Source organism: Seriola lalandi, unplaced genomic scaffold (assembly GCF_002814215.2).
Source record: "Seriola lalandi dorsalis isolate HSWRI2012SDOR001 ecotype SW California unplaced genomic scaffold, Sedor1 jcf7180002054616, whole genome shotgun sequence".
Lineage (NCBI taxonomy): Eukaryota > Metazoa > Chordata > Actinopteri > Carangiformes > Carangidae > Seriola > Seriola lalandi.
The window spans coordinates 178,683-200,388 of record NW_019525169.1 but is presented as its reverse complement, the minus strand read 5'-3'; the positions used below and the strand labels follow the sequence as shown (position 1 = coordinate 200,388).

The window sequence follows — 21,706 nt, the reverse complement described above, 5'->3', positions numbered from 1 at the left end:
AGGAGAGGGAGGGTGGGGGCACGTGGGGATGGAGACTGAATGAGTATTGGCAAATGCAGCAGTGCTAGCGTTACCATGACAACAGTGACGACACAGCTGCCATGGTGACAGTGGATTCGCTGGATGTGAGAGCGCGGATCAGGAAGTAGCGTGCAGAAAGAGGTCATGAGAGGTATTAACAATTTAGTGTCTTTTAGCAGCGGCGGAGACAAGTGGGACGTCTAATTAGTGCCTGTGCTGTTTGTAAGAGAGAACTGATGCCGATGTCAACTTCTGTCTGAATCACTGCAGTCACCAGAGGGATATCACTTTCATTTGTTCACTATAAAAACACACTTCAAATACGTTTTTTGTCTCTTCATGTCTGTCTCATGTTAAACAGTTGCACATTACAATACTCACTAATGTGATAACACTTCAAGTCCGCCTGTATGACAATGATAAGCACCATATAAACATTTAATAAAAGGTTTATAACACACTATCATCAGTGGTGGAGGAAGTCTTCAGATGCTTTACTTAAATAAAAGTATAAAAGTACTCCATTACAAATAAAAGTCCTGCATTCAAAATCCTACTTATGTGAAAGTAGAGAAGCATCATCACAAAATGTACTTAAAGAATCAAAAGTAAAAACACTCATTATGCTGAATGGCTTCTTTTAAAAGGTCATATTATTGTAGTATATTTAATTTTCTCTTCATCATCAACAAATACATGTAAGAACATTTTAATGTTGTAGTTTGTCAATATGGAGCCAATTTAAAATACTTTATATACTACTTGGTAGATTATTAGTGTAGTACTGGCCCATATTGTATATATTAATATTAAATATTTTTAGTAGTGTAAAATCCTATTTTGAAAAGCTACAGCTGTCAAATTAATGTAGTGGAGTGAATTCTCTTTGAATTGAAAGTACAAGTCCTTCAAAAGTACTGTACTTAGTTCCTTTCTACCACAGACTACAATGTAGTTATAAGCAGTTATAAGGACATTTCAAGTGTTTATTAACATAAAATATTTGTTAAGGAATGGCAACGTCCCCTATGAAGTCATATTTTATATTATTATCACTGTGTTTTATCATATATTTATATACTGATAAACGCATAACTATTTACAGGACAACTACAATAACGTGTTATAAATCCTTTATTACATGTTCATATATTTATATATTTTTAAATATATAATATTTATATATTAATGTTAAATGGAGGGACTTTACGTGTTACCACTAATTTATTCAGTGCAAATTGAATTATGTGTCCATTAAATTTGCACACAATGTAATTTCTGGATTGGCGCCTACAGTGCACAAACATCTGGCCCGTTCACCTGTCTGTCATGCAGCATTTTTAGGACTTTCACAGTGACCTTGGCACAATCCCTCTTCCTGGGAATAACATTAGACTCTTAACAGTCCATCCACACATCTATCTGAAAGTGCCGGCAGACTGCACCTCACTCGCTGCATGTTTTATTGTATGTTTACTGTATGGAGTGGTCGACTGAGGATTAAAATGGCTGCTCTATTCACTGCAGCAGTGGAGGTTTAGAGGATTCTTTTTTTCTGTTTAACAACATTACAATTCTAAGATTAAAGCAGCTGCAGACTGGGAGTGATTGTCTATTTTGGAGGCATCTGTGTGTGGCAAAGCAGCTTCCCATTTTACATGCATCCCCTCAGTACTGTCATTCCTGTCGATGTTGTCATGACGATTTCGGAGGCAGGCCGGTGAGTCTACCTCAATTTTTCAGTAGAGTTTCAGAAGACTATTTATAGACACAGTTTCCCTCTTCTATCTGGGTCTTCTGACAAAGCACACATCAAATTCCTCTCCCCTCACGGCAGTTCTTTGTTGCCAACTTTATTCTTCATATTTATGCATTATGTACATACACATGTACACTGTTAAAAAATCTGTAGTGCTACAAATGTAGCATAGAAATGGAGTTTTAATAATTACAATTGTCAGGCAAAACCAAAGAAAGTGAGGGGATGGGGTTGGTGTTTTTGTAAACAGGGGCTTGGACTCAATTTTAGCTCAATCCTTTGTATTAGGCAGGGGAGTGAGAAAATGGCAAAAATACAGAAAACTTACCCAACTTCCTCTGGTTAACATTTGAAATAGTTTGAATTTGTTTTGCAAATTTATATTTTAATTTTTTTAGTGAGGAACATACTGAAGAAATATCTGAAAATGAACATTCTGTATACTATGGGAATTAAAGTGGGAGTTAAACAACATTCATTAGAAAAGGGATCAGACTTAATAAAAGATGAACCTTTGTGGAGTTTCGGTAGTAAACCTACAGTAAGTTGCAATGTCATATCAAATTGCTTTTACATGAAACCAATGTGAATCAGTAAAAGTGCAGAATAAAGGGTGTATCAATGTTATAAAATGTTTCTGGACCCATACAAAGAGAACAGTACTGCATGTCAGAGAGGGAGTTACTGTAGAAGTCGTTTGTCTTGTAAGGCATGACTAAGGTGCACCTCGAAGGAGGCATAAATATGTCAGAACCAAATGTTTAAAACCAGGGACGCAGAATTTAAAAAAAGGGAACTAAGCAATAAATGATGAACATAAAATTAATGGAGTAGTATGACACTTTGGGAAACACATTTACACGCTTTGCTGCTGAAGATCAATACCACTCTAGGATCTGTCTGTTAAATATTAAGCTACAGCCAGCAGCCGGTTAGCTTAAGTCAGCTAAAAGTTAGTCCCCGCCATAAAACCACAAATGTATGTTTTTAGATTTTTTTCGTACAGACAAATACGATATTAAGTGTCAATTAGCGCTTCAGAGGTGCTGGTAAGTTTATTTAACCATCAGACAGAGTCAGACTAACTGCTTCCTCTGTTTCCAGTCTAAGCTAAGCTAAGCTAAGCTAACTGGCTGCTAGAGTTAGCTTCATTTGTACTATACAAATATGAGTGGCATTGATCTTCTCATTTAAACTCAGTTGCCAGTTTATTAGACACACCCAGCTAAAACCAATGCAATTTAGTATAAAGATTCTGCAGTAAATCCTCCTTTTGTGAAGGTTATAATGTTCAGTTGAAATAGTTTAAGAAAGGTGTTTGTTTCAAGTGTACAGTATATACAGAGCATATACAGAGATGTTTCTGTTATTTATCAGGAGCGGACAAAATAATAGAAACACCTGTCAGTGTAACACAATACAACCCAACAGCACCACAAATTCAACAGGAGTTGAATCAACACCTCTCTATAACAGTTTAAACACAATCTGAACATTATAAGCTTCATGAGGGTCGGATTTATTGAAGGACTGTTGTATTAGACTGCATTGGTTTTATTTATGTGTTTATTTAGTGTATTTCCCAAATTGCTTAACTATTTTTTTTTTTTTTTAAGAAAAGACCTCCGCAAATACAGCATCAAACTAACTTGGTTAGTCAACTCTTGCAGTCAACTCTAGCAGTAGTCTGAAGGAACATATTATTCAAGTGGTTGCAAGCAAAAAAAAAAAAAAAAACAATAACAAAAATAAAATAAAAAATGCTAATCACAGAAAGCACAGCTCAGTACAGAAAAAAAAATTCTGCTTTTGTGTCATGCTTTATCAAACACAGGTTTAAAATATGCATATTTGAGAATATTCATGCATATCCACACATAAACAACGTCTATGCATAGATACACACATACATATATTTATATATTTATATTTGTATCTATGTAATCAAAATCCTGCCATTGAAAAAGATGCAACAGCATTTACAAAGGAAGTGTACATAAATAGGATGCTGTGGTTTCAGGGTATAGCAGCACAATGGGAGAACAGAATGGTCTTTAAGAGGAGAGTCCAAATGAGCTTCAGGAGGGATTTGGTCTGTCACTGGTGGATGTAGGAATCTCTGACCCATTCCCCTGCATCACCCCTCTTTTTGGGAGCCACCTCCCCCTCTCGGTCCCTGTCTCTGTCCCGGTCGTAGTAGTGATGGTGGTGGTCACGTGCCGGCCGGTGGTGGTGGTGAGAGCGCTGCTTGTTGCGTTCGTTATGGTCCTGTTCGCGCTCTTTGGAACGGTGGTGTCCCGTGCTGTGGCCGGCCTCGTCGGCCCCACCACGGTGATGGTGGTGGTGGTGATGGTGGTTGTGGTCCCGGTGGGGCAGCGGCTCGTAACGCTGTTGCTGCTGGGGGTGCCCCTCCCCTAGATCCTCCTCGTCCTCCTCCTCCTCCTCCTCCTCTTCCTCTTCCTCCTCCTCCTCTTCCTCTTCCTGGTGAAGGAGCTGAGTGCGCGGCTCAATATAAGCCGAGTCCTTACTCTCTCGGCTCTCTCTGCTTTCTCGGCTCTCGGGGGTCTCAGAGTCCAAAGTCTCCTGCCGCGAGAGGCCCCTGGCTCGACTGCTGTGGTGGTGGTGGTGGTGGTGGTGGTTGTGGTGCTCAGTCCTGGTGGAAGACGAACGGTGGTGGATATGCTGGGCTCTCCTGGAGGACTCTGTCCTCAGGGGCTTCTCCTCCTCATTGCCCTCCTCCTCGGCCTCTGCATCAGCAACAGCCTGGTCCTGGCTCTGGTGGTGGTGGTGGTGATGGTGATGATGGTGCTGGTGATCATCTCTGGAGCCCTGTCTCTCCACTAACACTTTATCTCCCTTCTGCTCTGCACTGCTGCCCTGAGATTAGTAAAAAAAACATCAGTCAGTAGGGTGACACAAACCAAGAAAATGCACTGCAAGCTCACACAAACAAAACTCATGCAGACTAATATCCACTTCACGCTCGCAGATTCAGGTGCATATGGGTTTTTTGATGCACATTGTAAATATGCACTTGCACTCACACAAAACTTGAAAACATGAAATGTCACACTTGTACGGAGACATAACGCTCGTCAACCATCCACTGAAGGTTGGCTGTGGTCCTGGAGGAGGCAAGTTTTAAACCAAAGGTCTCACCACACTAGCAATCACATGTCAAGCTCACTCCTGCTCCTCATCAATATCAGGGATTTCCTCATTTTCAGTCTTACATTTCCCATTCTGATGGCAGTGGATGGAGAGAGGGTAGAGGTAATGGGTTATACAGCACTTGCACTCTCACATATGTGACTTTGGTTGAAAAGACAGTAGTTATTTGTTGTTTGTTACGGTTAGGTATCAATATTAGATCGTACCACATGAATGACACATTTAAAAAAAATACACAGTCAATAATAAATTTGAATAAATAGTAAATTGAACTTGAAATGAAGGGTTTCAGGTAAACAAGTTGCCATCCCACTTCCTGTCTGCCTCTGTATCTTCTCTAAGGGTCTGCCCTAATACCCACACTCATATCCTGGAGCACTGTGTTCATCTCAGTATGTGTGTACCTGTGTGTTTTTATGTAACTCACTTTAATTGCTGTATAATGATGTTTCTCTTCTCAGCCTCTGAGTGTCTGTATGCTTGATCCTACTTATTTTTCATTATGGGGAACTTAAATAAGCCGGAGTGAGTCATGTATTTGCACAAGCCGCAGGATGTTCTCATTAATCAAGTGTATCCCAGTGAGCTCTGATAAACCTCCACATGTTTGCTACCTTAATGAAGACTGCTGGAAATATGTCACGCAAGCGTGGGTGTTGGGACAGACCCTAAATCCCTCACTTCCTGTGCTGTCCATCTACACAACCTTTCTACAGGTGACCACACCCTCCCTGTGGCCTCCACTGGCCCTCTATCTGCTCAATGCTTATACCTGCACACCAGAGACCAGGGCTGGGCTGGAGGGCAGGGTGGCTGTGGGCAGCTTCGTTAGCAGTGGGTTTGGGGGGTTGCAGCTGGTGGGGTGAGTGCTTTTCCAGTAGGCCTCCAGGTAATCAGCCATATGCTCACATGCATCCTCCAGCTGGTTCTCATCGAGGATGATGTCAAACATCTCCTGAGAAAAGGAAAGGGTGCAGTCAGAGGTAAATAAAGTGGAAAGGAGACGTCATGAGGTCAACAAGACAAGATAGTGCTGCAGTGTCATTTCAGAATAAAAGACTCTGCAAAGATTCGGACTGTTTTGAGAAACTCGCAGACATCTAAAATTAAAATTATCTGTGAAGAAATCACTCTGATTTATATCCATATACAAAATGTCAAAACTATGTTAGAAACAACCCACTGAATCAAACATTAAATAGCATTAGGCATTAATTCTGAGAAATCCCTAAAGATAAGGACTGCTATTTGAATTAAATTAAGCCTGCTCTTTCACAAGCCTGGGGTGCCTGCTTCATTTTCTAAAATAATAACTAAGCAGATTACAGAAGAACAGAAATAGAACAGGCAGGAATTATGAAGCTTCTAAAAAAAAAAAAATCTGACTTCAAATATGCACAAAACACGAAACTAAAATCCAGAGCCAAAACCATTTCTAAAGGACAAAACTCCAGGTTATTTTAAATGCTGGACTCAAATGATGCTTTGGGCTCACTGTGGAGACTTACAGGAGGGCACTGAGCCAGTTTGTCAGCTGCCACCATCTGGACATTGAGGTGTTTCGCCTGAGACTTGCCTCTGGACTTGATGAGCCGCTGCAGCACCTGAAGGCAAATAAGAAGAGAAGGCAACAAGGTCATGGATGTTTATTGGACAAAACTAAATTAAGGCTTTGTGTGGGCAATAATCAAGTCTGTGGCGATTGATTTCACAGTAGATGAAAGAAAATCCAGAAAGAAAGAAGATGGCTTCCTTTTGAAGGTCGACAATCACAGCCGTTATTTACACAGCGGTGGAAAGTACACAAGTACATTTACTCAAGTAGGATACTGCAGTAGAATTATGAGGTTCTTGTACTTTACTTATGTACCTCCATTTTATGTTACTCCATATTTGTACTCCACAACATTTCAGAGGGAAGTATTGCACTTTTTCTTCACTACACGTATTTGACAGTTATAGTCACATGTTAATTTTCAGATAGGGATTTTAAGTTTAAAAAACAACATATGATGAGTTTATAAAATACAAGGTGTTACTCCAGATTAAACCAGTAGTTAAGGAATATTTCCTCTGGAAACTTCTCAGATAGTTTCATTTAAATAACATTTAAGCCCCAAAAACAGAAACAGAATTTAACTTCTTTGCAACCTCATTCACGTTGCTCCTTTAACAATTGTGTATCAGTATTGACAATCTAATATTGTAATGTATGATAATATATCTGTCACTGGGGTCAGTATTCTTTTACTTGTAGATGTAGCTGACACACTTTTTACTCTAGTAGGTGTTTAGATGTACAGATTAATTTTACATTGTTGTATTGGTACTTTCACTGAAGTAAATGGTCTGTTAGTTAACTGGGTGTAATTGAGAGGACAGGTAAAGAACAGTTAATGATATCCCACTTTGAGTGTGATTCACACTGCTGCCACTTTGATTTAAAACTTGTATCTGACTTCTCTGCAGCGAGGCTTTTTCTCATTTTCTCTGTTACCAAAATGGCTGTGCAGGTTTTTTTTTTTTTTTTATTGATCAGTGAATCATGAGCCTTTTTTTTTTCTTTTTTTTTTAAACACATGTTGAAGGTCACAGTGATGAATCATTTCCCTCATGCATTTGCTCGCTTTTCAAACGAGCAGTCACGTCTGACATGCTGTATTTAAAATCACAGCCAGGGAGCAGCTCAGTTACAGGAAAACAATGTGAGCAGTGACAAGACACATCAACAAGCCAGACTCATAAAACAATGGAGTTGACTTATACGTCTGTGAGAGAAGAGGGAACGTCACAGCAGTTGTTTTTATTTGTCCTCACATTTCCATTTGTTTATCACTGCATCAGATGCAATGTTTCACTCACCTTGGGGGAGGTGATCTTGACGTAGACAATGATGGGGGCGAGGGAAGTCTTCCCCAGCTGTGACGGGTGGTTGATGGTATCGGCGTCCAGAACCACCAGCTGTAACGTCCGGGCCAGTTCGAAAATCCGCTCAATCTCACTCTGGACTTCAGCTGAAGAGACAAGGAGAGTGGGGGTTAATGCAGAGGGTTTTCTAGCCTAACTTTATTGTCTGCTCCTACTGACTAAAAGTCTGGGGAATAGTTCAACATTATCATCTTTTGCCTTTCAGTGGAAATGTATCATGACAGTATGATCAAACCATGTTATTGTTTAAAAACGTTGTGTGTTGTCATACGTTGGCATTTCTTAACTCGTCGCTTCATCAGTTCTTGAAAGGACTGCAGCCAAGAACTACATGAGAAATGTTGTATGTTGTTCTTATAAATAAAGAAAATGAAATGAATTTAAATGGTTCAGGAACTATGGTCAAATGTGTGGATACTCATAATTTTGTTGCTTCAGCTGGTATGATTTATTTATTACTGTCCTGTTTATTGGATATTTAATATTTGATTGTGAACAACTTCTTGAAAAGTATCATATAAATAAATCTTTATTTACTTACTGCATGTGGTCTGAATAATTTGACTGAACTGCATCAGTGATTATGTGCGTTGCTCCTTTCTGTCTGACTTAAATATTCAAGAGACTCCATTACTTTAGGGACAAGGCTCGGATACTAACAGCTCTGAGACGAAACAGCGAGCCATGTTCTGTTACCTCTAACAAATACTGACTGTTACATCACACAATCCCCACTCCAACAGATGACGACGTGACTGCAAAAACAATCCTACAAATATCACAGCAGGGCACAAATCCCAGTCTGAGAGAATCAAGGCCAGGCTTCATGACTTCCCGTCACGACGAAGTCTGAAGTAAACTGATAACACGAAAACATTCCAACCTAAAAGCTCATCTCGACGACAAGTGAGTCACAAAGTCTCATTTTCCTTCTGAAATATGCCTGAGGGGTGAGATAATGTCACTTATTTCCAATTCTGAATCTTTCCTGAAATTGTTTATTGTATCATGAGGCAAGGGAAGCATAAGCAGCAGCATCAAGCCAATGTCAGTTCTGATTGAAAATGTTAATTTGCATAAGAAACAAACATGCAAATCTTTGTTTGGCAGATGTTTTTGGGGTGAACGTGTAGATTTAAGTCTCCACAGAGCACAAAATAGCTTGTTAAGAAGGATATTCTTTTCCAAAATCAAGTGGCACTTACTTCAAATGAAAAGCTTCCAATATGAAGTGAAAGTTTTAGTCCCTAGCTCTCAGACCTCGAGGTGGTGGTCTTAGGGTTCCTTCTGACTCTTTCTGGGACAGCACCTCATTGAAAAAGACTGAGGTCATATCACCGAGTTATGGTATGGTGCCTCTGCGTAATCATAAAAAACTGACATATAATATACTTTTTGTGTACAGCCTATGCTTCTTCCTGGGACCTCAGGCGCTGACTGATGCTTATGGTGAGACATAGCAAAGATTAGCCTTGTCACCTCTGTTTGACTCAGGAATCTGTTTCATTCTAATCACATCTAAACCCCAATCAACCCCAGTCAAATCAGAGCGGTTCTTGAACTTGTTATCGTGCGTTTATGCTCTATCTTTCATTCCTAACAAAAGAAACTGGCCAAGGCCACTCCGGGCCGTCGGGAGTTATCATTACCATTGTCAAGAGTTTCTTTAATCGCTTCCTTCCTTTTCCACATGAGCTGGTCTCCTTGAAAACATTATGAATCAAAACACCAGATGTTCCCAGGCACTGCGGTGATATCTAGCTCAAGCTTACCCAAGTTTGAGCGTGTGTTGGAGCGTTCAATGATGGCGTGCTTGCTGGGATTGTTCAGGACTGAGCGCTTGGCGAGAGAGATGTCCGCCGTGACGCGAGTGATTGATATTCTAAGACAAGGGACCAAAAAAAATACCAGTTAACCAGTAATTATATACTTCATTTGATATAAGATATAAGACATACATTTACTCTTGTTGTACATTAAGATCAAACATAAAGTAGATGCAAACAGCTGCCAAAAAGACATATGACAGAGAGCAGAGACTGAAGCTCAAAACACAAAATACAGGCTTAGATTTGTGAAAAATGATGTAAACAGATGTAATATAGGTGGATCCCTTCGGACATGGATAATCAAGACGTCTCAGGCTGAAACCCACGCATGAACTCAAATTCTAACACAAGTTACTACAGGTCAAATGAATAATATTCAGATGATTTTAATCTATTTTGAAGCACTACAAGATTTTATCAGGGATTAATTTATCAATTATGAAGAAAAGGCAGAGAACAAAATGTTTTTTAATTAATAGCACCGGACGGAAAATCTCACTAATTGTGTACACATTACTTACATTCTAACTACATTCACTTATAATAACTAAGTCTATAATAACGACGGAGGTGTGGAAACACTGTGGAGAACAACAGGGGACACGAAACCAGCAGTAACAATGCAGAGAGACATAGAAAATGAGACGTATGTCTGTGGGTGTATTGCCGCAGTGCACACAAAGAAGCTTCTCTACACATCTAGCAACATACGTGATATGATCCACATACTCTACTCCTGTTGCCTTTCAAAATACACACACATTAAACATCTAACTGCACTTAAAGGAGCACATCAGCTGGTTGTTAAATTAATAGGAGCTTGATAACAACATGTAGCCTAAGTTACTTTGACCATGTTTTAACGACAGGACTCCAAAGGGAATAAACAGTATTATCTCCAGCTGCCAACGGTCTGAGTGGATCTTAGTGTTGTTTAACTGCATGGCCTTTCTGCTGTGGATGGGTGGACGGACTCAACATTGAGTGAGGAGAATCCTTCCCCGCTCTAGGGCCCACTATGGCCTATTAAGGACATGGCGAGGGACTATTTAAAGCAGCAGCACACATCTCCAGGCCAAACAAACTTGTTACACACTCCCTTGGCTAACCTCAGGGGACAGATAAATACCAGCCTATAGAGTCAGGGAGAGAGGAAGAATGAGGAAGGAAGCCAGACGAGAGCTTGTATTTTAAAAGGTCACAGGGAACTTACCTTCCCTCGAATCTGTGTTTCAAAAAGTCAAACAGTGCTTTTTGCATCATGTCTGTCACCTGTAGACAGGCAATTCACAAGATAAAACAGTTAAGGGCACGCACGTTTGCTTATAAATCCCCAATCAACATGAACAACAAAGGCAGTGTTGTGTTGCGAAATATCAAAGCTGACGTACCTCGTAGCCCTTCAGTGACGGTCCAACCAGAACCACGGGCCGCATGGAAGGCACAACATCGTACGGAGGAATGTGTTCCGTCTTTAGAGAGGAGAAGAAGAAGAAAAACAGTTGCACTCATTTACGGAGACAAAGTAAACACTCACCATCACAAATCACTCGAGGGGTCGGAACAACAATGAACTAGACAATTTAAAAGCACTGGAACATTGTGAACCATGAGATGGGATGTCTCAGTTGGCCCGACGAAACACAAGCTTTGATTTATGATAGATTTGGTCATTTGCTTCACAAATTGTAACATCATCAGGTTGTCGAAATTTCATAGCGGTTTACACAGCAAATAGCAATGTTTAATGACGGATTATTTCTCTCATTTCATGGTTCTGATGTCACTGGGTAAAGAGGGAACCATATAACAGGAGAGGTTAGTCAGAGGGGAAAGAAGCCACAGAAGATTGACGGAAGCTACAACTGAAAAACTTGGGAAATTAAGACACAGGTAAACTTGCTCTCTACTGTTGGGACAAAGTGGGAGCTCAGTTTCTGTAACAGCCTCAGTTTCAATGTTTAATAAAGCTGGTGAAGACTTAAAGGAAAAGGCTGACATTTGTAAATACATTTATTTGGGTTCTTGCAATCGATCTTCAATATAAATATAGACATCAAACGATTAGCTTAGCTTGAAACAGGAGGAAACAGCTAGCCTGACTCTGTGTGAAGGTGACAAAACAAACTCTAAAACTCACTAATTAACATTTTATATCTCATTTGTGTAATCCACACACAAGGCAAAGTGTAAAAGTGACAAGGTGTGTTTTTGAGAGGGGTTTGTTACACTTGGACAGAACCAGACTAGCTGTTTCCCCTGTTTCCCCTAAGCTAAACTAACCGTCTGCTAGCAAATAAGCGTATTTCCTGACATGTCTACTCTAATCTGAATGTGGCAACTTAATGCGTGGGAGTTAATATTGCTTTCTGAATTTCGGCAAGTTGTGCTAAGCTAACTGTCTGCACGCTCCAGCTTCATATTTACTGTACAGACATTAGAGTGGTATCAATCTTTTCATCTAACGCTTGGCAAGAAAACAAACAAATTCCTTCAAATTCCAAGTGCACCGAAGAGTTTTATGAAGCAGCTACAGCCTTTTTTTTTTGATGAAATTCATATGCTGCTCTTTGCAGCAAGTGTCATATATTTGTTCTCAGAATAAAAAGCCTTCTTTTAATATAATCTAGGGAAGAACCTACCGTTAAACCCCTAATTACACACTCTTAGGACATTCTCTGGGGGCAGTGCATTTCTGTCTAGATCTGACGTCAAGGCAGTGAATCTGACGCTGATCTGTGTCTTGGGCGTCTGGCGGAGCAGCATGTTTGAAGGGTGTGTGGATATAAGCAGCACACTGGGGGAACATGAAAGTGCATGAGCTAAGTCGAAGCACTGTTGGAGAGCAGACAGCTGAGGAACAGAGGGTTGACTCCTTCCTCCTCTAACAACCTAAATACTGCTGCATTTACCTCACGGTTATTCTTTCACTTACATTGTCTCAATCACTGCTTATTGCTCCTAATGTTTAAGCTGCTCTCTCAGTCTGTGCCATCTTTATGATGAGTGTTTCAGTAGACTACGTGTTACTGTCTCTTTTTCCTCTTCTATCTACTTCTAAACATTTTCTTTCTAACATTTGCTGTCGTCACTGGGCTTCCCCTGGGACATTGTGGGAACTGATGCACACTACTGCTGACTAACATGAGGGTATTAATGGAGAGTGCGGTTCTGCTCAAATGCTTTCGGTAGCCTTAGTTCAACCTTGGAATTTTGGTCAGGGTAACCATGGGAAACAGCGCCTATATTATTGTATAACGATACTATCATGTGTTAGCGTTTAACAAAATTAAATTGTCCAAATTAAACCAACTGAGGAAGTGATCTAATTAAACAAAGTTTACTGCATTGAAATCAATTTGATTATTGTTTTAAAAGTGATTTTGCATATTTTTGCCATAATGCATACGCAATATATTTTGGTAATGGAAAAATATTCATTTGAATGTCACGCTTGACTTTTAAAAGGCCCAGCCCTATAGTAAAGAGCGTTTATTGCTGTTGTCACTAATAAAAATATGACAAGGCATATATAGTCTATATGTGAGCTAAAAGGAATAGTTTGACAATTCACGAAATATGTTCATATGCTTTCTTAAAGGGAGTTCGATGAAAAGATTGATACCCCTCTCATAGATATCTGTCCATTCAATTTAAAAGGTACAGGTGCTAATGCTCACTAATTACATATCTTGTTTGTTTGATCTGTACAAAAACGTGTGTAAAACAGCAAATGTAAAAAAAAAATGGCACGTTGCGGTTTTGTAAGGGTTTGGGTGCTGGACTATTTCTGCTGGACCAGGAGCAGTAACTGGAGTTTTCTTTTTTTAATCTCGGCTTTTGTATGACTTAAATAAAAGAGAAATAGCATGTAATTAATGAGCTTTAGAGATGCTGCTAGGCAGATTCTGTTACCTTTAGACAGAGCCAGGCTAGCTGTTTAGCCTGTTGCCAGTGTTTAATGCTAAGATAAGCTAACTGAGTCCTGACTTCAGTTTCATATTCAATATAAGATGTGATAGTGGTATCGATCTTCTCATTTAACTCTTGACAAGAAAGTGTATTTTCCAAAAATGTTGCAATTGCAAAAGCAGACTCAGATCTCATGTATTTTATTAAAAAGCTGTTCACACTGAGGTCTCACTGAATCAGGATCACAAGTTCACTTACGAACACATAAACAATCACAAACACAACACAGAGGATTGCAGGAGCAGTGATAGGGTGAGAGGTCAGGACAGAGCTGAGTCTCTGCTCAGGAATCAGAGGTATTGTATAGTTCAGACCACGCAGGCCATCCACAGACCCTGCTGTGCCGGCGCACTGCAGACCACAACTTACCGACTTCTGCTTCTGCTTAGCTGTGGTGAGACGGAAGAGGAGAAAGAGATAGGTTAAGAACAGGCATGCATGCTAAAGGCTGGCTACACGCCGAAGGGGGAAAGGACGGTTGTGTGGACAAACAGGACGGGCGCTGAGTGAGGCTGAGCAGCTACAGGCATTTTAGTCACAGCCGAGCGGACGAACAGAGAAGAAGAGAGGGTGGGGTAGTACAGTTTACCTTCTTAAAGAAGGGCATTCGTTTCTCTTTTGCTAGGGGTGACATGACAGTGTTTGGACTGGCTTTAGGGGAGCGCAGGTTGACGGGAAGCTCATTGTCCTCGGGGTCTAAGCCTGTGGCGTCTATGTCAATGGCTACGCACACAGACAGACAAGAGCACCATCACACAGTGGTGAACACAGGAGGTCACAGGTAATGGGTACATTTCACATCATCGAGACACTAAATGAAACATTTAAAAGTACAGTTATGACCATTAAAACATGTAATTCAGACAAATGACCACTTTACTGCAAATAGAAATAGAAAATATGAAAAATCTAAGTGTCGACTTACCTTACCTAACTTAAGAGTTGGTTTAAAAAGCATGTAGTATGTTTAAATATGAAGCTGGAGTTTTAACTTTTGCCTCTAAAGCTACTTACCAGACGAAGGAGGAGTAGATTTCCGTGAGTTAGGAACCACTTCACCTAAACTAGAAGATGAGTTTGCTCCCAATTTACTGAAATGAGAAGGATTGTTTCTCATGTGAGATCAACAAAACCGACTCTTAAGAAGTCTAAATTAATTCTAGATGATCTAACAGCCAAAGCAAAGGACTCTGGTTTTTACCTGGAGTGGAACTTGCCCTGTTTGGCTCTCTGCTCCTGGAGGATACGAGTGTTTTCAAGCTTCACTGGACTGGGGATGAAACCGATTTCACAGCCTTCCTTCACCAAACGTCCTATCCACCAGTCATTGTTAAATTTCTGCACAGAATAATTACATATTTATATATCACCTTCTCCTAATCGCCCATCCTTATTTCCATCAGCATCATTAAGTTGAATATCACCTCACACAGGAAAGTAACCGCTCACCTCTTTGACATGGAGGAAGTCTTTAGCGTCAAAGGAGATGGCCATGCCTGGCACAGGGACATCATCATCGTGACTCGGGCTGTAGTTGACATTTGTGCGAACAGCAAATGCAACTGGTTTGGTCTGGCAGGAAAAACAGAGGAGGGAGCTAAATGAAAATGTCAGATTGTGCAAAAGATATAAATGTTTGTCAAACAGAAACTGTATCTTAACTGGGGGAAAAAAAAAATCCAGACCCACAACCTCAGAATACCCACAATACAGCAGAGATTCGTTCCTCAACATGTTTAAATTTTGATCTTTTTGTGCACTGCTGGTGAGCTGCGATTCCTATCTTTGTGTGAGGTGTAAAAATAACCCTGGGTGAGGGGTACAAGCTGGCTCTGACTCATCCAGACTTAGTCTAGCTATCTCTCCATGAATGATGTGGCTGCTGCACGGTCTCTCTCTGCTACAGGCTAAAACACTGACACTTTACAATTCGGAATGATGCAACATGTTAGAGTCCGCAGCTATCACCACTTCCACACCAATAATAAAACAGGACTGTTGTCTTGCGCTCACTTATGAGTAGCACAAACAGCACTCGTGTAAATGGTTCATAAATCAATTCCACAATCTTTAAAATGGCTGAATCAATACTGGCCTTCCTATCTCATCACTGCTGACCTTCCTCTATGGGACAGTCAGTCCATTGAGATAATGCATACAGCTAATGAAATGTTTCATGTACGTCTGCAGGCTGTAATATAACCACCTAACACTGCTGACTGTCCACATATGCTATAAAATAGGAATTTTCTTTCCTTCCAGACACAGATATTTTTACACAAAGCAAGAGCAAATCTCCTCTGCCCATAGTGGCGCATTACATTTCTACAAAAAGGGATTAGAATAAGATTGAATAAGGTCACATCATGAAAAACTGTAATGGGAGAACCATATGCTCACGAACAAACACTCTAAAGTAGATTTCTGGACGTGTGTTGCAAGACTAGAATACCCACATAAGACACACATCCCTTTAAGAATTACATAAAACGCTTTCGGACATAATCTTGGAGCCGGCCTGGCGGCAATGGCAGCAACAGTTGGCAACATGGTCATGCCCTCAACCAGATTACATTAGCTCTGCCTTTGACTGTGTGACAAGCATGACAGAAGTCAAGTGAAAGCCAAAACGAATGCACAGGGATGTAGTTTAGAGTAATCTCCCGGCGTGTACTCACACGCTAAATATTTACCTGCAGATGAAAGAGAGCGAGATGAGGGGAAGGGTGTGTGATTTTCAGCTGGAAGCCAAATTTAACCCACTAGATCAGAGCTTTGATGCTCTAACTTTGTTGGACCTTATACAGATTTTGAAAAATGCTTTCGAAGTAGACTCCAAACTGTCATGTTGGTTTCATCATAGTAGTCCTACCATCTGATTTTCCCTAAGAAATTTAAAACGAGACATACAAGTACAGTGCAGTTTCAGTTCAGTGTCAAGAGTGCACTTGAGGTACAAGAAACGAGGAGACGTGGCCAGAAAATCACTTATTGCAGGTTTAAAGACACAATATAAGGTGAATATTTTTCATGCGGCACTTTCCCATTCACCTTCAACCTTCAACAAGTGAAGAGCAAAGTGGGATTGATTGGATTTGCATGGATGTGAATGCTACTCGAGGTCTTTGAAGCAGACAGCAAAGCTCACTGAAGCTCACTATTATGGGAATAATTCATCAGCGGGATCCAGGAGGGGCTTTACAGATGATGAGCGTTCTCCTTCATCATGGCTTTCACTGTCCACTAATGCCTCATTGAAATACAACAGGTGTGAAGTGACTATGATGAACTATGAGGGATTATGGAAATAATACATTAGTGAAATCCTCCTGGAATCATTTTCCTCATGTGGACAGCAATGTAAATATTCCACGGCGTGATGATTGTAAGCTGTGTGTGTGTGTGTGTGTGTGTGTGTGTGTGTATGTGCGTGTGATCGTGACAACTCCTCTGAGGAGATCATCCAATCCAGTATGTGCAGTGACAGGACCTGTGGAGGACGGAGCGTCCTTGGTGTTTGCATGCATTGAGTCACATGGCTGCATGAAGGTATGAGGTCCATTAGTACACGTATGTGAGCTCTCTCGGGTTGTCTCATGGACCGCTGCCTCTTTGCTCCCTTCCCAGCTGCTCTGCTCGCCTCTATCCATCATGGCCGACTGTCAGATGAAGCTCTCTATAAGCTTAGTGACTTTTTACAGACCTGTAGGCAATCACACAGACACACACACGTCCTAACATGCCACCTTATATCGTAGGTGACTGCGGGATGTGTAGATAATGGCACCTTTATGCTGCTGCACAGTATCTCTACATCTCCTGACCGAACCCACACTGCTCTGGTGCTTGTTACGTAACACAGGCCTTCATTATGGATTCCGTATTGACTGCACAGTGAGGCAAAAAGACAAGGGTGAAGGGTTAGAGACGGGGTAAGAAGCGTGAGATTGGAGAAGACTGAAAGGGAGGAGAAAAAGAGAGAGGAAGGGAGATGGACAGAGGGAGAGAGGACAGGGGAGAGCAAGCAGAAAAGGAAGCAGGGGAGGAGACACATTCAAGCAGATAAGAGTCCCACTAAAAGAAAAGATAAAGATAACCAGCTCTAGAGAAGCCCTCTCTGTAACTGGGAACCCTGGGAGGCAGCGCTATGGACCACAGCCAATTAACACCACACAACGCTTGTCACAATATCGCATCACACCATGCATATTTCATTAGATAATACCTCCCCGTCCTCCCTGTACTTACAGTGACTGAGTGAACACCTGCCCTTGCTGTTGCTGATTTGCCATGTAACATGCCGCAGCTTCTCCATTAGCAGCACACACGCTACATCTCATGCTATAAATCAAGATTCCCACATTGTTTCACCTTGAATGTTGTGGATCGATTTGAAATGAATTCTCTGAGCTCTGGCCTTACGCTGCACTGAGAGCCTGTAAAATTTATTATCATTGTATGTGGGGAATCGTCATTAATCTAATGTGGGAAGATATTTCTATAATTATCCAAGGTTGCTTTAATAAAATGTAGGCATGCACACAGCAAGTAATGATAAGTAATGAGGCTGTTAATGTCTATAACTGAGCCATTGCAGCTACCGGTTGTTTCTTTTTTGCCTGGAGTTTATAGCTAGAGTGTGTTTATGCTTTATTTTCTATCACACATTATGTAATATCTTGTTATGTGAGCACACTATTTTAACAAGTCAGATTCCCTTTGCATCCACTGTCACTGGTGAGTTAAAGCTTGTGGAGTGAAATGTGAGAACACTCCTTTTAGAGGAAGCAGGACTCATCAGTGATACCTGAACTAAATCACCGCCTTCAACTGGCAACAGCCAGCGAAGAAATTTATTTACCTCCAGTTGCAAGATATCAGGAAGTCCTCAAAATTCATCGAGCAATATTAGTTTTCACTCATGAAGTTGCCAAATTAAGTTTTCCAGAAATAGAGAAAATTGACACTTATGAAGTGAGAATTAACTTGTAGATGCACGAAAAAAGGAACAAATAAAAAAAACCAAAATGGTCAAAATCAATGTAGCAGAGGCCAAAATACCCAGACCTTTATTCCATAATGTCGGTCTGGCTCCTAAAGCCTTAGATCCTACACTTCCCATGATTCAACTCTAAAGCATCTTTTGGTTAATCCTTCCCTCCCTGGTAAAAGCCCTCGACTTGCAACTGCCCCATTTGAAATGCAGGGTTTCGGTTAAAAATTAATGGTCCCTAAACCCAAGCTGAGATAACCCCTCATGACATCATTTGGCTTATTTTCTTAGATTTGCCAACACTCCTTCCAGAGCCACAGAAGACATTAACAACTGTTTTTACAAGCCGAGTAGTGATGCCAGTGATTGGGTTACCTCATTTTGATGTGTAAAATTGGTGGGTTGACCTATTTAAGGTCAATTACAGACAACAGATGGTGTTTCGAATGTGTGTATATGTAAATACATGTGAAAAAATACATTCTGCCAATGAGACCATATGAGACCAAACATATCCTCATTACTTACAAATATCAGTGGTATGTTGGTGAAGTGGCGGTGAATTACTGGCCATAAACACTCACAGTCAGAGAGTCTGCACTTCCTCTGACCCCAGCCTGCGCTCTCTCTGGTGGCCAGACCACTGAGAGGCTATTTTTTACTAGTCATCTGTCATGTAAAATGCCAGCGGGGGTTATCTGTGCTAGGTTATCTATAAAGGCAACTTATCTTTTTAATTAGTGAGCCAGAGAGGGTGACTCTGGAAAATAACAACATAGATCTGCAGGAATGATCTGTCTTTGCCAGCTATGAGCTACCCAGAGACAAAGTGCAGGAGGAAAATGTGTGCTAGAACGGATGGAGAGCCAAGAGCTTTGGCTTACAGCTAATGAGCAAACTAGCTGTTATAGACACTAAACACCCAGTGAAAGACAATAAACCAATTTCTTAGACACTTGCTTGAATTAATATGCAAAAATAGAACACCAGTTACCCAATGAGCTGTAAAGCAGGAAAAGGACAGAATGTGCACTGGAGATAGCAGAATTATTTCACAGATCAAAGGCATAAATCTTTACAGTGCCAGCGATTTGAGTGATTTTGTGGAAGGGAGCTCTGATTGCAATTCCTGTTGCGCATAGGCAAGCCTGCTCTGCCGTGTGTGTGTTTGTTTATATGCTGCTAATTGTGGCCCAGAGCAGAGCAGAGCAGGCGAGGCTTGGCTCTGATAAACAGTGACGCTGAGCCCTCCGAGGCCCCTAACCTCTCACATCAGCGGCCCCTAACGGCCCTTTCCTCATGTGAGAAACCAGCTGAAATCATTTCTAATATCCTGCTTCTTTCACGGTCACCTAGTCAGTCCTGCAGCACTGTCCACTAATCTTTCCCCAGGTTTAGTAAAAACATCGAATCCAAGTCAGGTTACACAAACTTTACACAGAAATCTTCACAAGAATGGTTTTCTCTGAAATCTGCGCCCCCCCCCCAACCAGAATGCAAATACAGAAGCTAAGCTGCTTGTAATTGTAATAGTGGAAGAAAAACATGTAGGCCCAAGAAAAGAGACCAAAAAGGAAGCAGACTGAGCATTTCATCTTCCAATAACAAACAGGCCAGTGTAAAGTTTACATTACTATTTGAGTGATGCCTGCCATCATTCATTCAAGCATAATAAACCAGTTTTCGTCTATACAAACATGTTTGTACTAATATACTTGTGGGGACCCACACTGACATAATGCATCCCGTTGCCCCTAACCATCACAACTACATGTCTTACCCTGACCTTAATCTTCAACTACTCCTAACCTTAACCCTAAAACCTGGACTTAAAGGTACCATGTGGAGTTTTAAGGTCTTCCAAACACATCAAATGTATTTCCTTTATCATAAAACACCTGTTCTTAAATCAAATGACTTTTATATGTCTGCTTGTGACCTTGAAGTCTTCTTCCTTGTTCTAATGGATGCATTCCTATTCTTCTTTTCTGATTACCTATCAACTGCCCGTCAGTGGACTGGTGTGAAATCAACGGAAGGTTTCACGATCCAAAGTAAAGATGGTAAAGACTTTATATCATAGTGCTGCTAGTGTTCAAAAGCTCCATAGGGTACCTTTAACCCTCAAACAGCTCATTAGAATAGCTCAAGAAAGTCATCACATTCCATAGGTGTTTTCACTTTCACGGTCTAAAACTCAAATTGCTCTTCTGAACACCCACCTGGCCCAATCAAAAATGTTCCTGACACACCCTTTGTTGGAGCCCACAGAAGTTGTGTTTCAGCTGGCAGGAACTGGACAGACTGAGCTTAGCACCGTTAGCTGTAGGATACCAACCTTGGCCTTGTCAAGCTGTGCCTGAGCCTGTCGCTCTGCCTCTCTGCGCACTGCCTCCTTATCCTCCTCCAGGGACACATCGGAGTCTGATGGACGGCTGGTGTAGGAGTCGGCCGAACCCTGCGAGAGACAAAACAAGCAACACCTCAGCGAAACGCATACACTGAAACTTAATGATGTCGATTTGGACACACACTTTAGTGGGCCTCACAGCGTCTTCAAGACACTGGAGACAACTAATTTGCTTTTCATTGCCCTCACTCTTCAAAGAAATATTCAACTTTTGGAGGTTGTGCAACTTGTCTAAACACACCCACACAGACTGAAGTGTTAAACTCCGATCATCAAAGGAATCTCAGTTCATTTCAGGAAATAATGAGTGCAATGGCTGCGCTGGATGAAATGAGCAAGCATGTAATTCTGCAATCAAACACATCACTGCAACAACTTGAGGAAATCACAAGAGCTCTGGATCTGTAACAAATAATGGACACTTCCTCTTTTTCTGGTAAAGCATGCCAAAGGACACAAACTATCTTTCATAGAATCACATTACCAGCAGCTCTTTTTCTATCCTTAGCTCTCTCTCAGCCGCTCGCCTGCAGATTTGTTGTGATCTTTCTATGACAAACTCTGGGGGAAATGTTGAAGAACACCAGGTCCCATTATATCTTTATGTCTCTAAACAACCAGCC

The 21,706-nt window shown here is 41.0% G+C and overlaps 1 protein-coding gene across 6 annotated transcripts in view; it reads right to left on the bottom strand.

The window, feature by feature from the left end:
- Positions 1–445: 445 nt before the first annotated feature.
- Positions 446–21,706, bottom strand: part of cacnb2a (calcium channel, voltage-dependent, beta 2a) — a 62,482-nt gene continuing 41,221 nt past the window's right edge. For 4 of the 6 annotated variants that reach the window (XM_023420046.2, XM_023420050.2, XM_023420051.2 and 1 more), the window contains 12 exons: positions 21,012–21,131; positions 15,130–15,252; positions 14,882–15,018; positions 14,695–14,771; positions 14,270–14,403; positions 11,100–11,180; positions 10,922–10,980; positions 9,652–9,761; positions 7,814–7,965; positions 6,460–6,555; positions 5,724–5,906; positions 446–4,657 (listed from right to left, as the gene is read on the bottom strand). In XM_023420046.2, coding sequence (XP_023275814.1) covers positions 3,878–4,657; positions 5,724–5,906; positions 6,460–6,555; positions 7,814–7,965; positions 9,652–9,761; positions 10,922–10,980; positions 11,100–11,180; positions 14,270–14,403; positions 14,695–14,771; positions 14,882–15,018; positions 15,130–15,252; positions 21,012–21,131 — 2,052 coding nt within the window. In that variant the 3' untranslated portion in view covers positions 446–3,877. Of the gene's footprint in view, positions 4,658–5,723; positions 5,907–6,459; positions 6,556–7,813; positions 7,966–9,651; positions 9,762–10,921; positions 10,981–11,099; positions 11,181–14,049; positions 14,070–14,269; positions 14,404–14,694; positions 14,772–14,881; positions 15,019–15,129; positions 15,253–21,011; positions 21,132–21,706 lie in introns of all 6 variants that reach the window. The other 2 variants (XM_023420048.2, XM_023420052.2) reach the window with 1 other exon arrangement.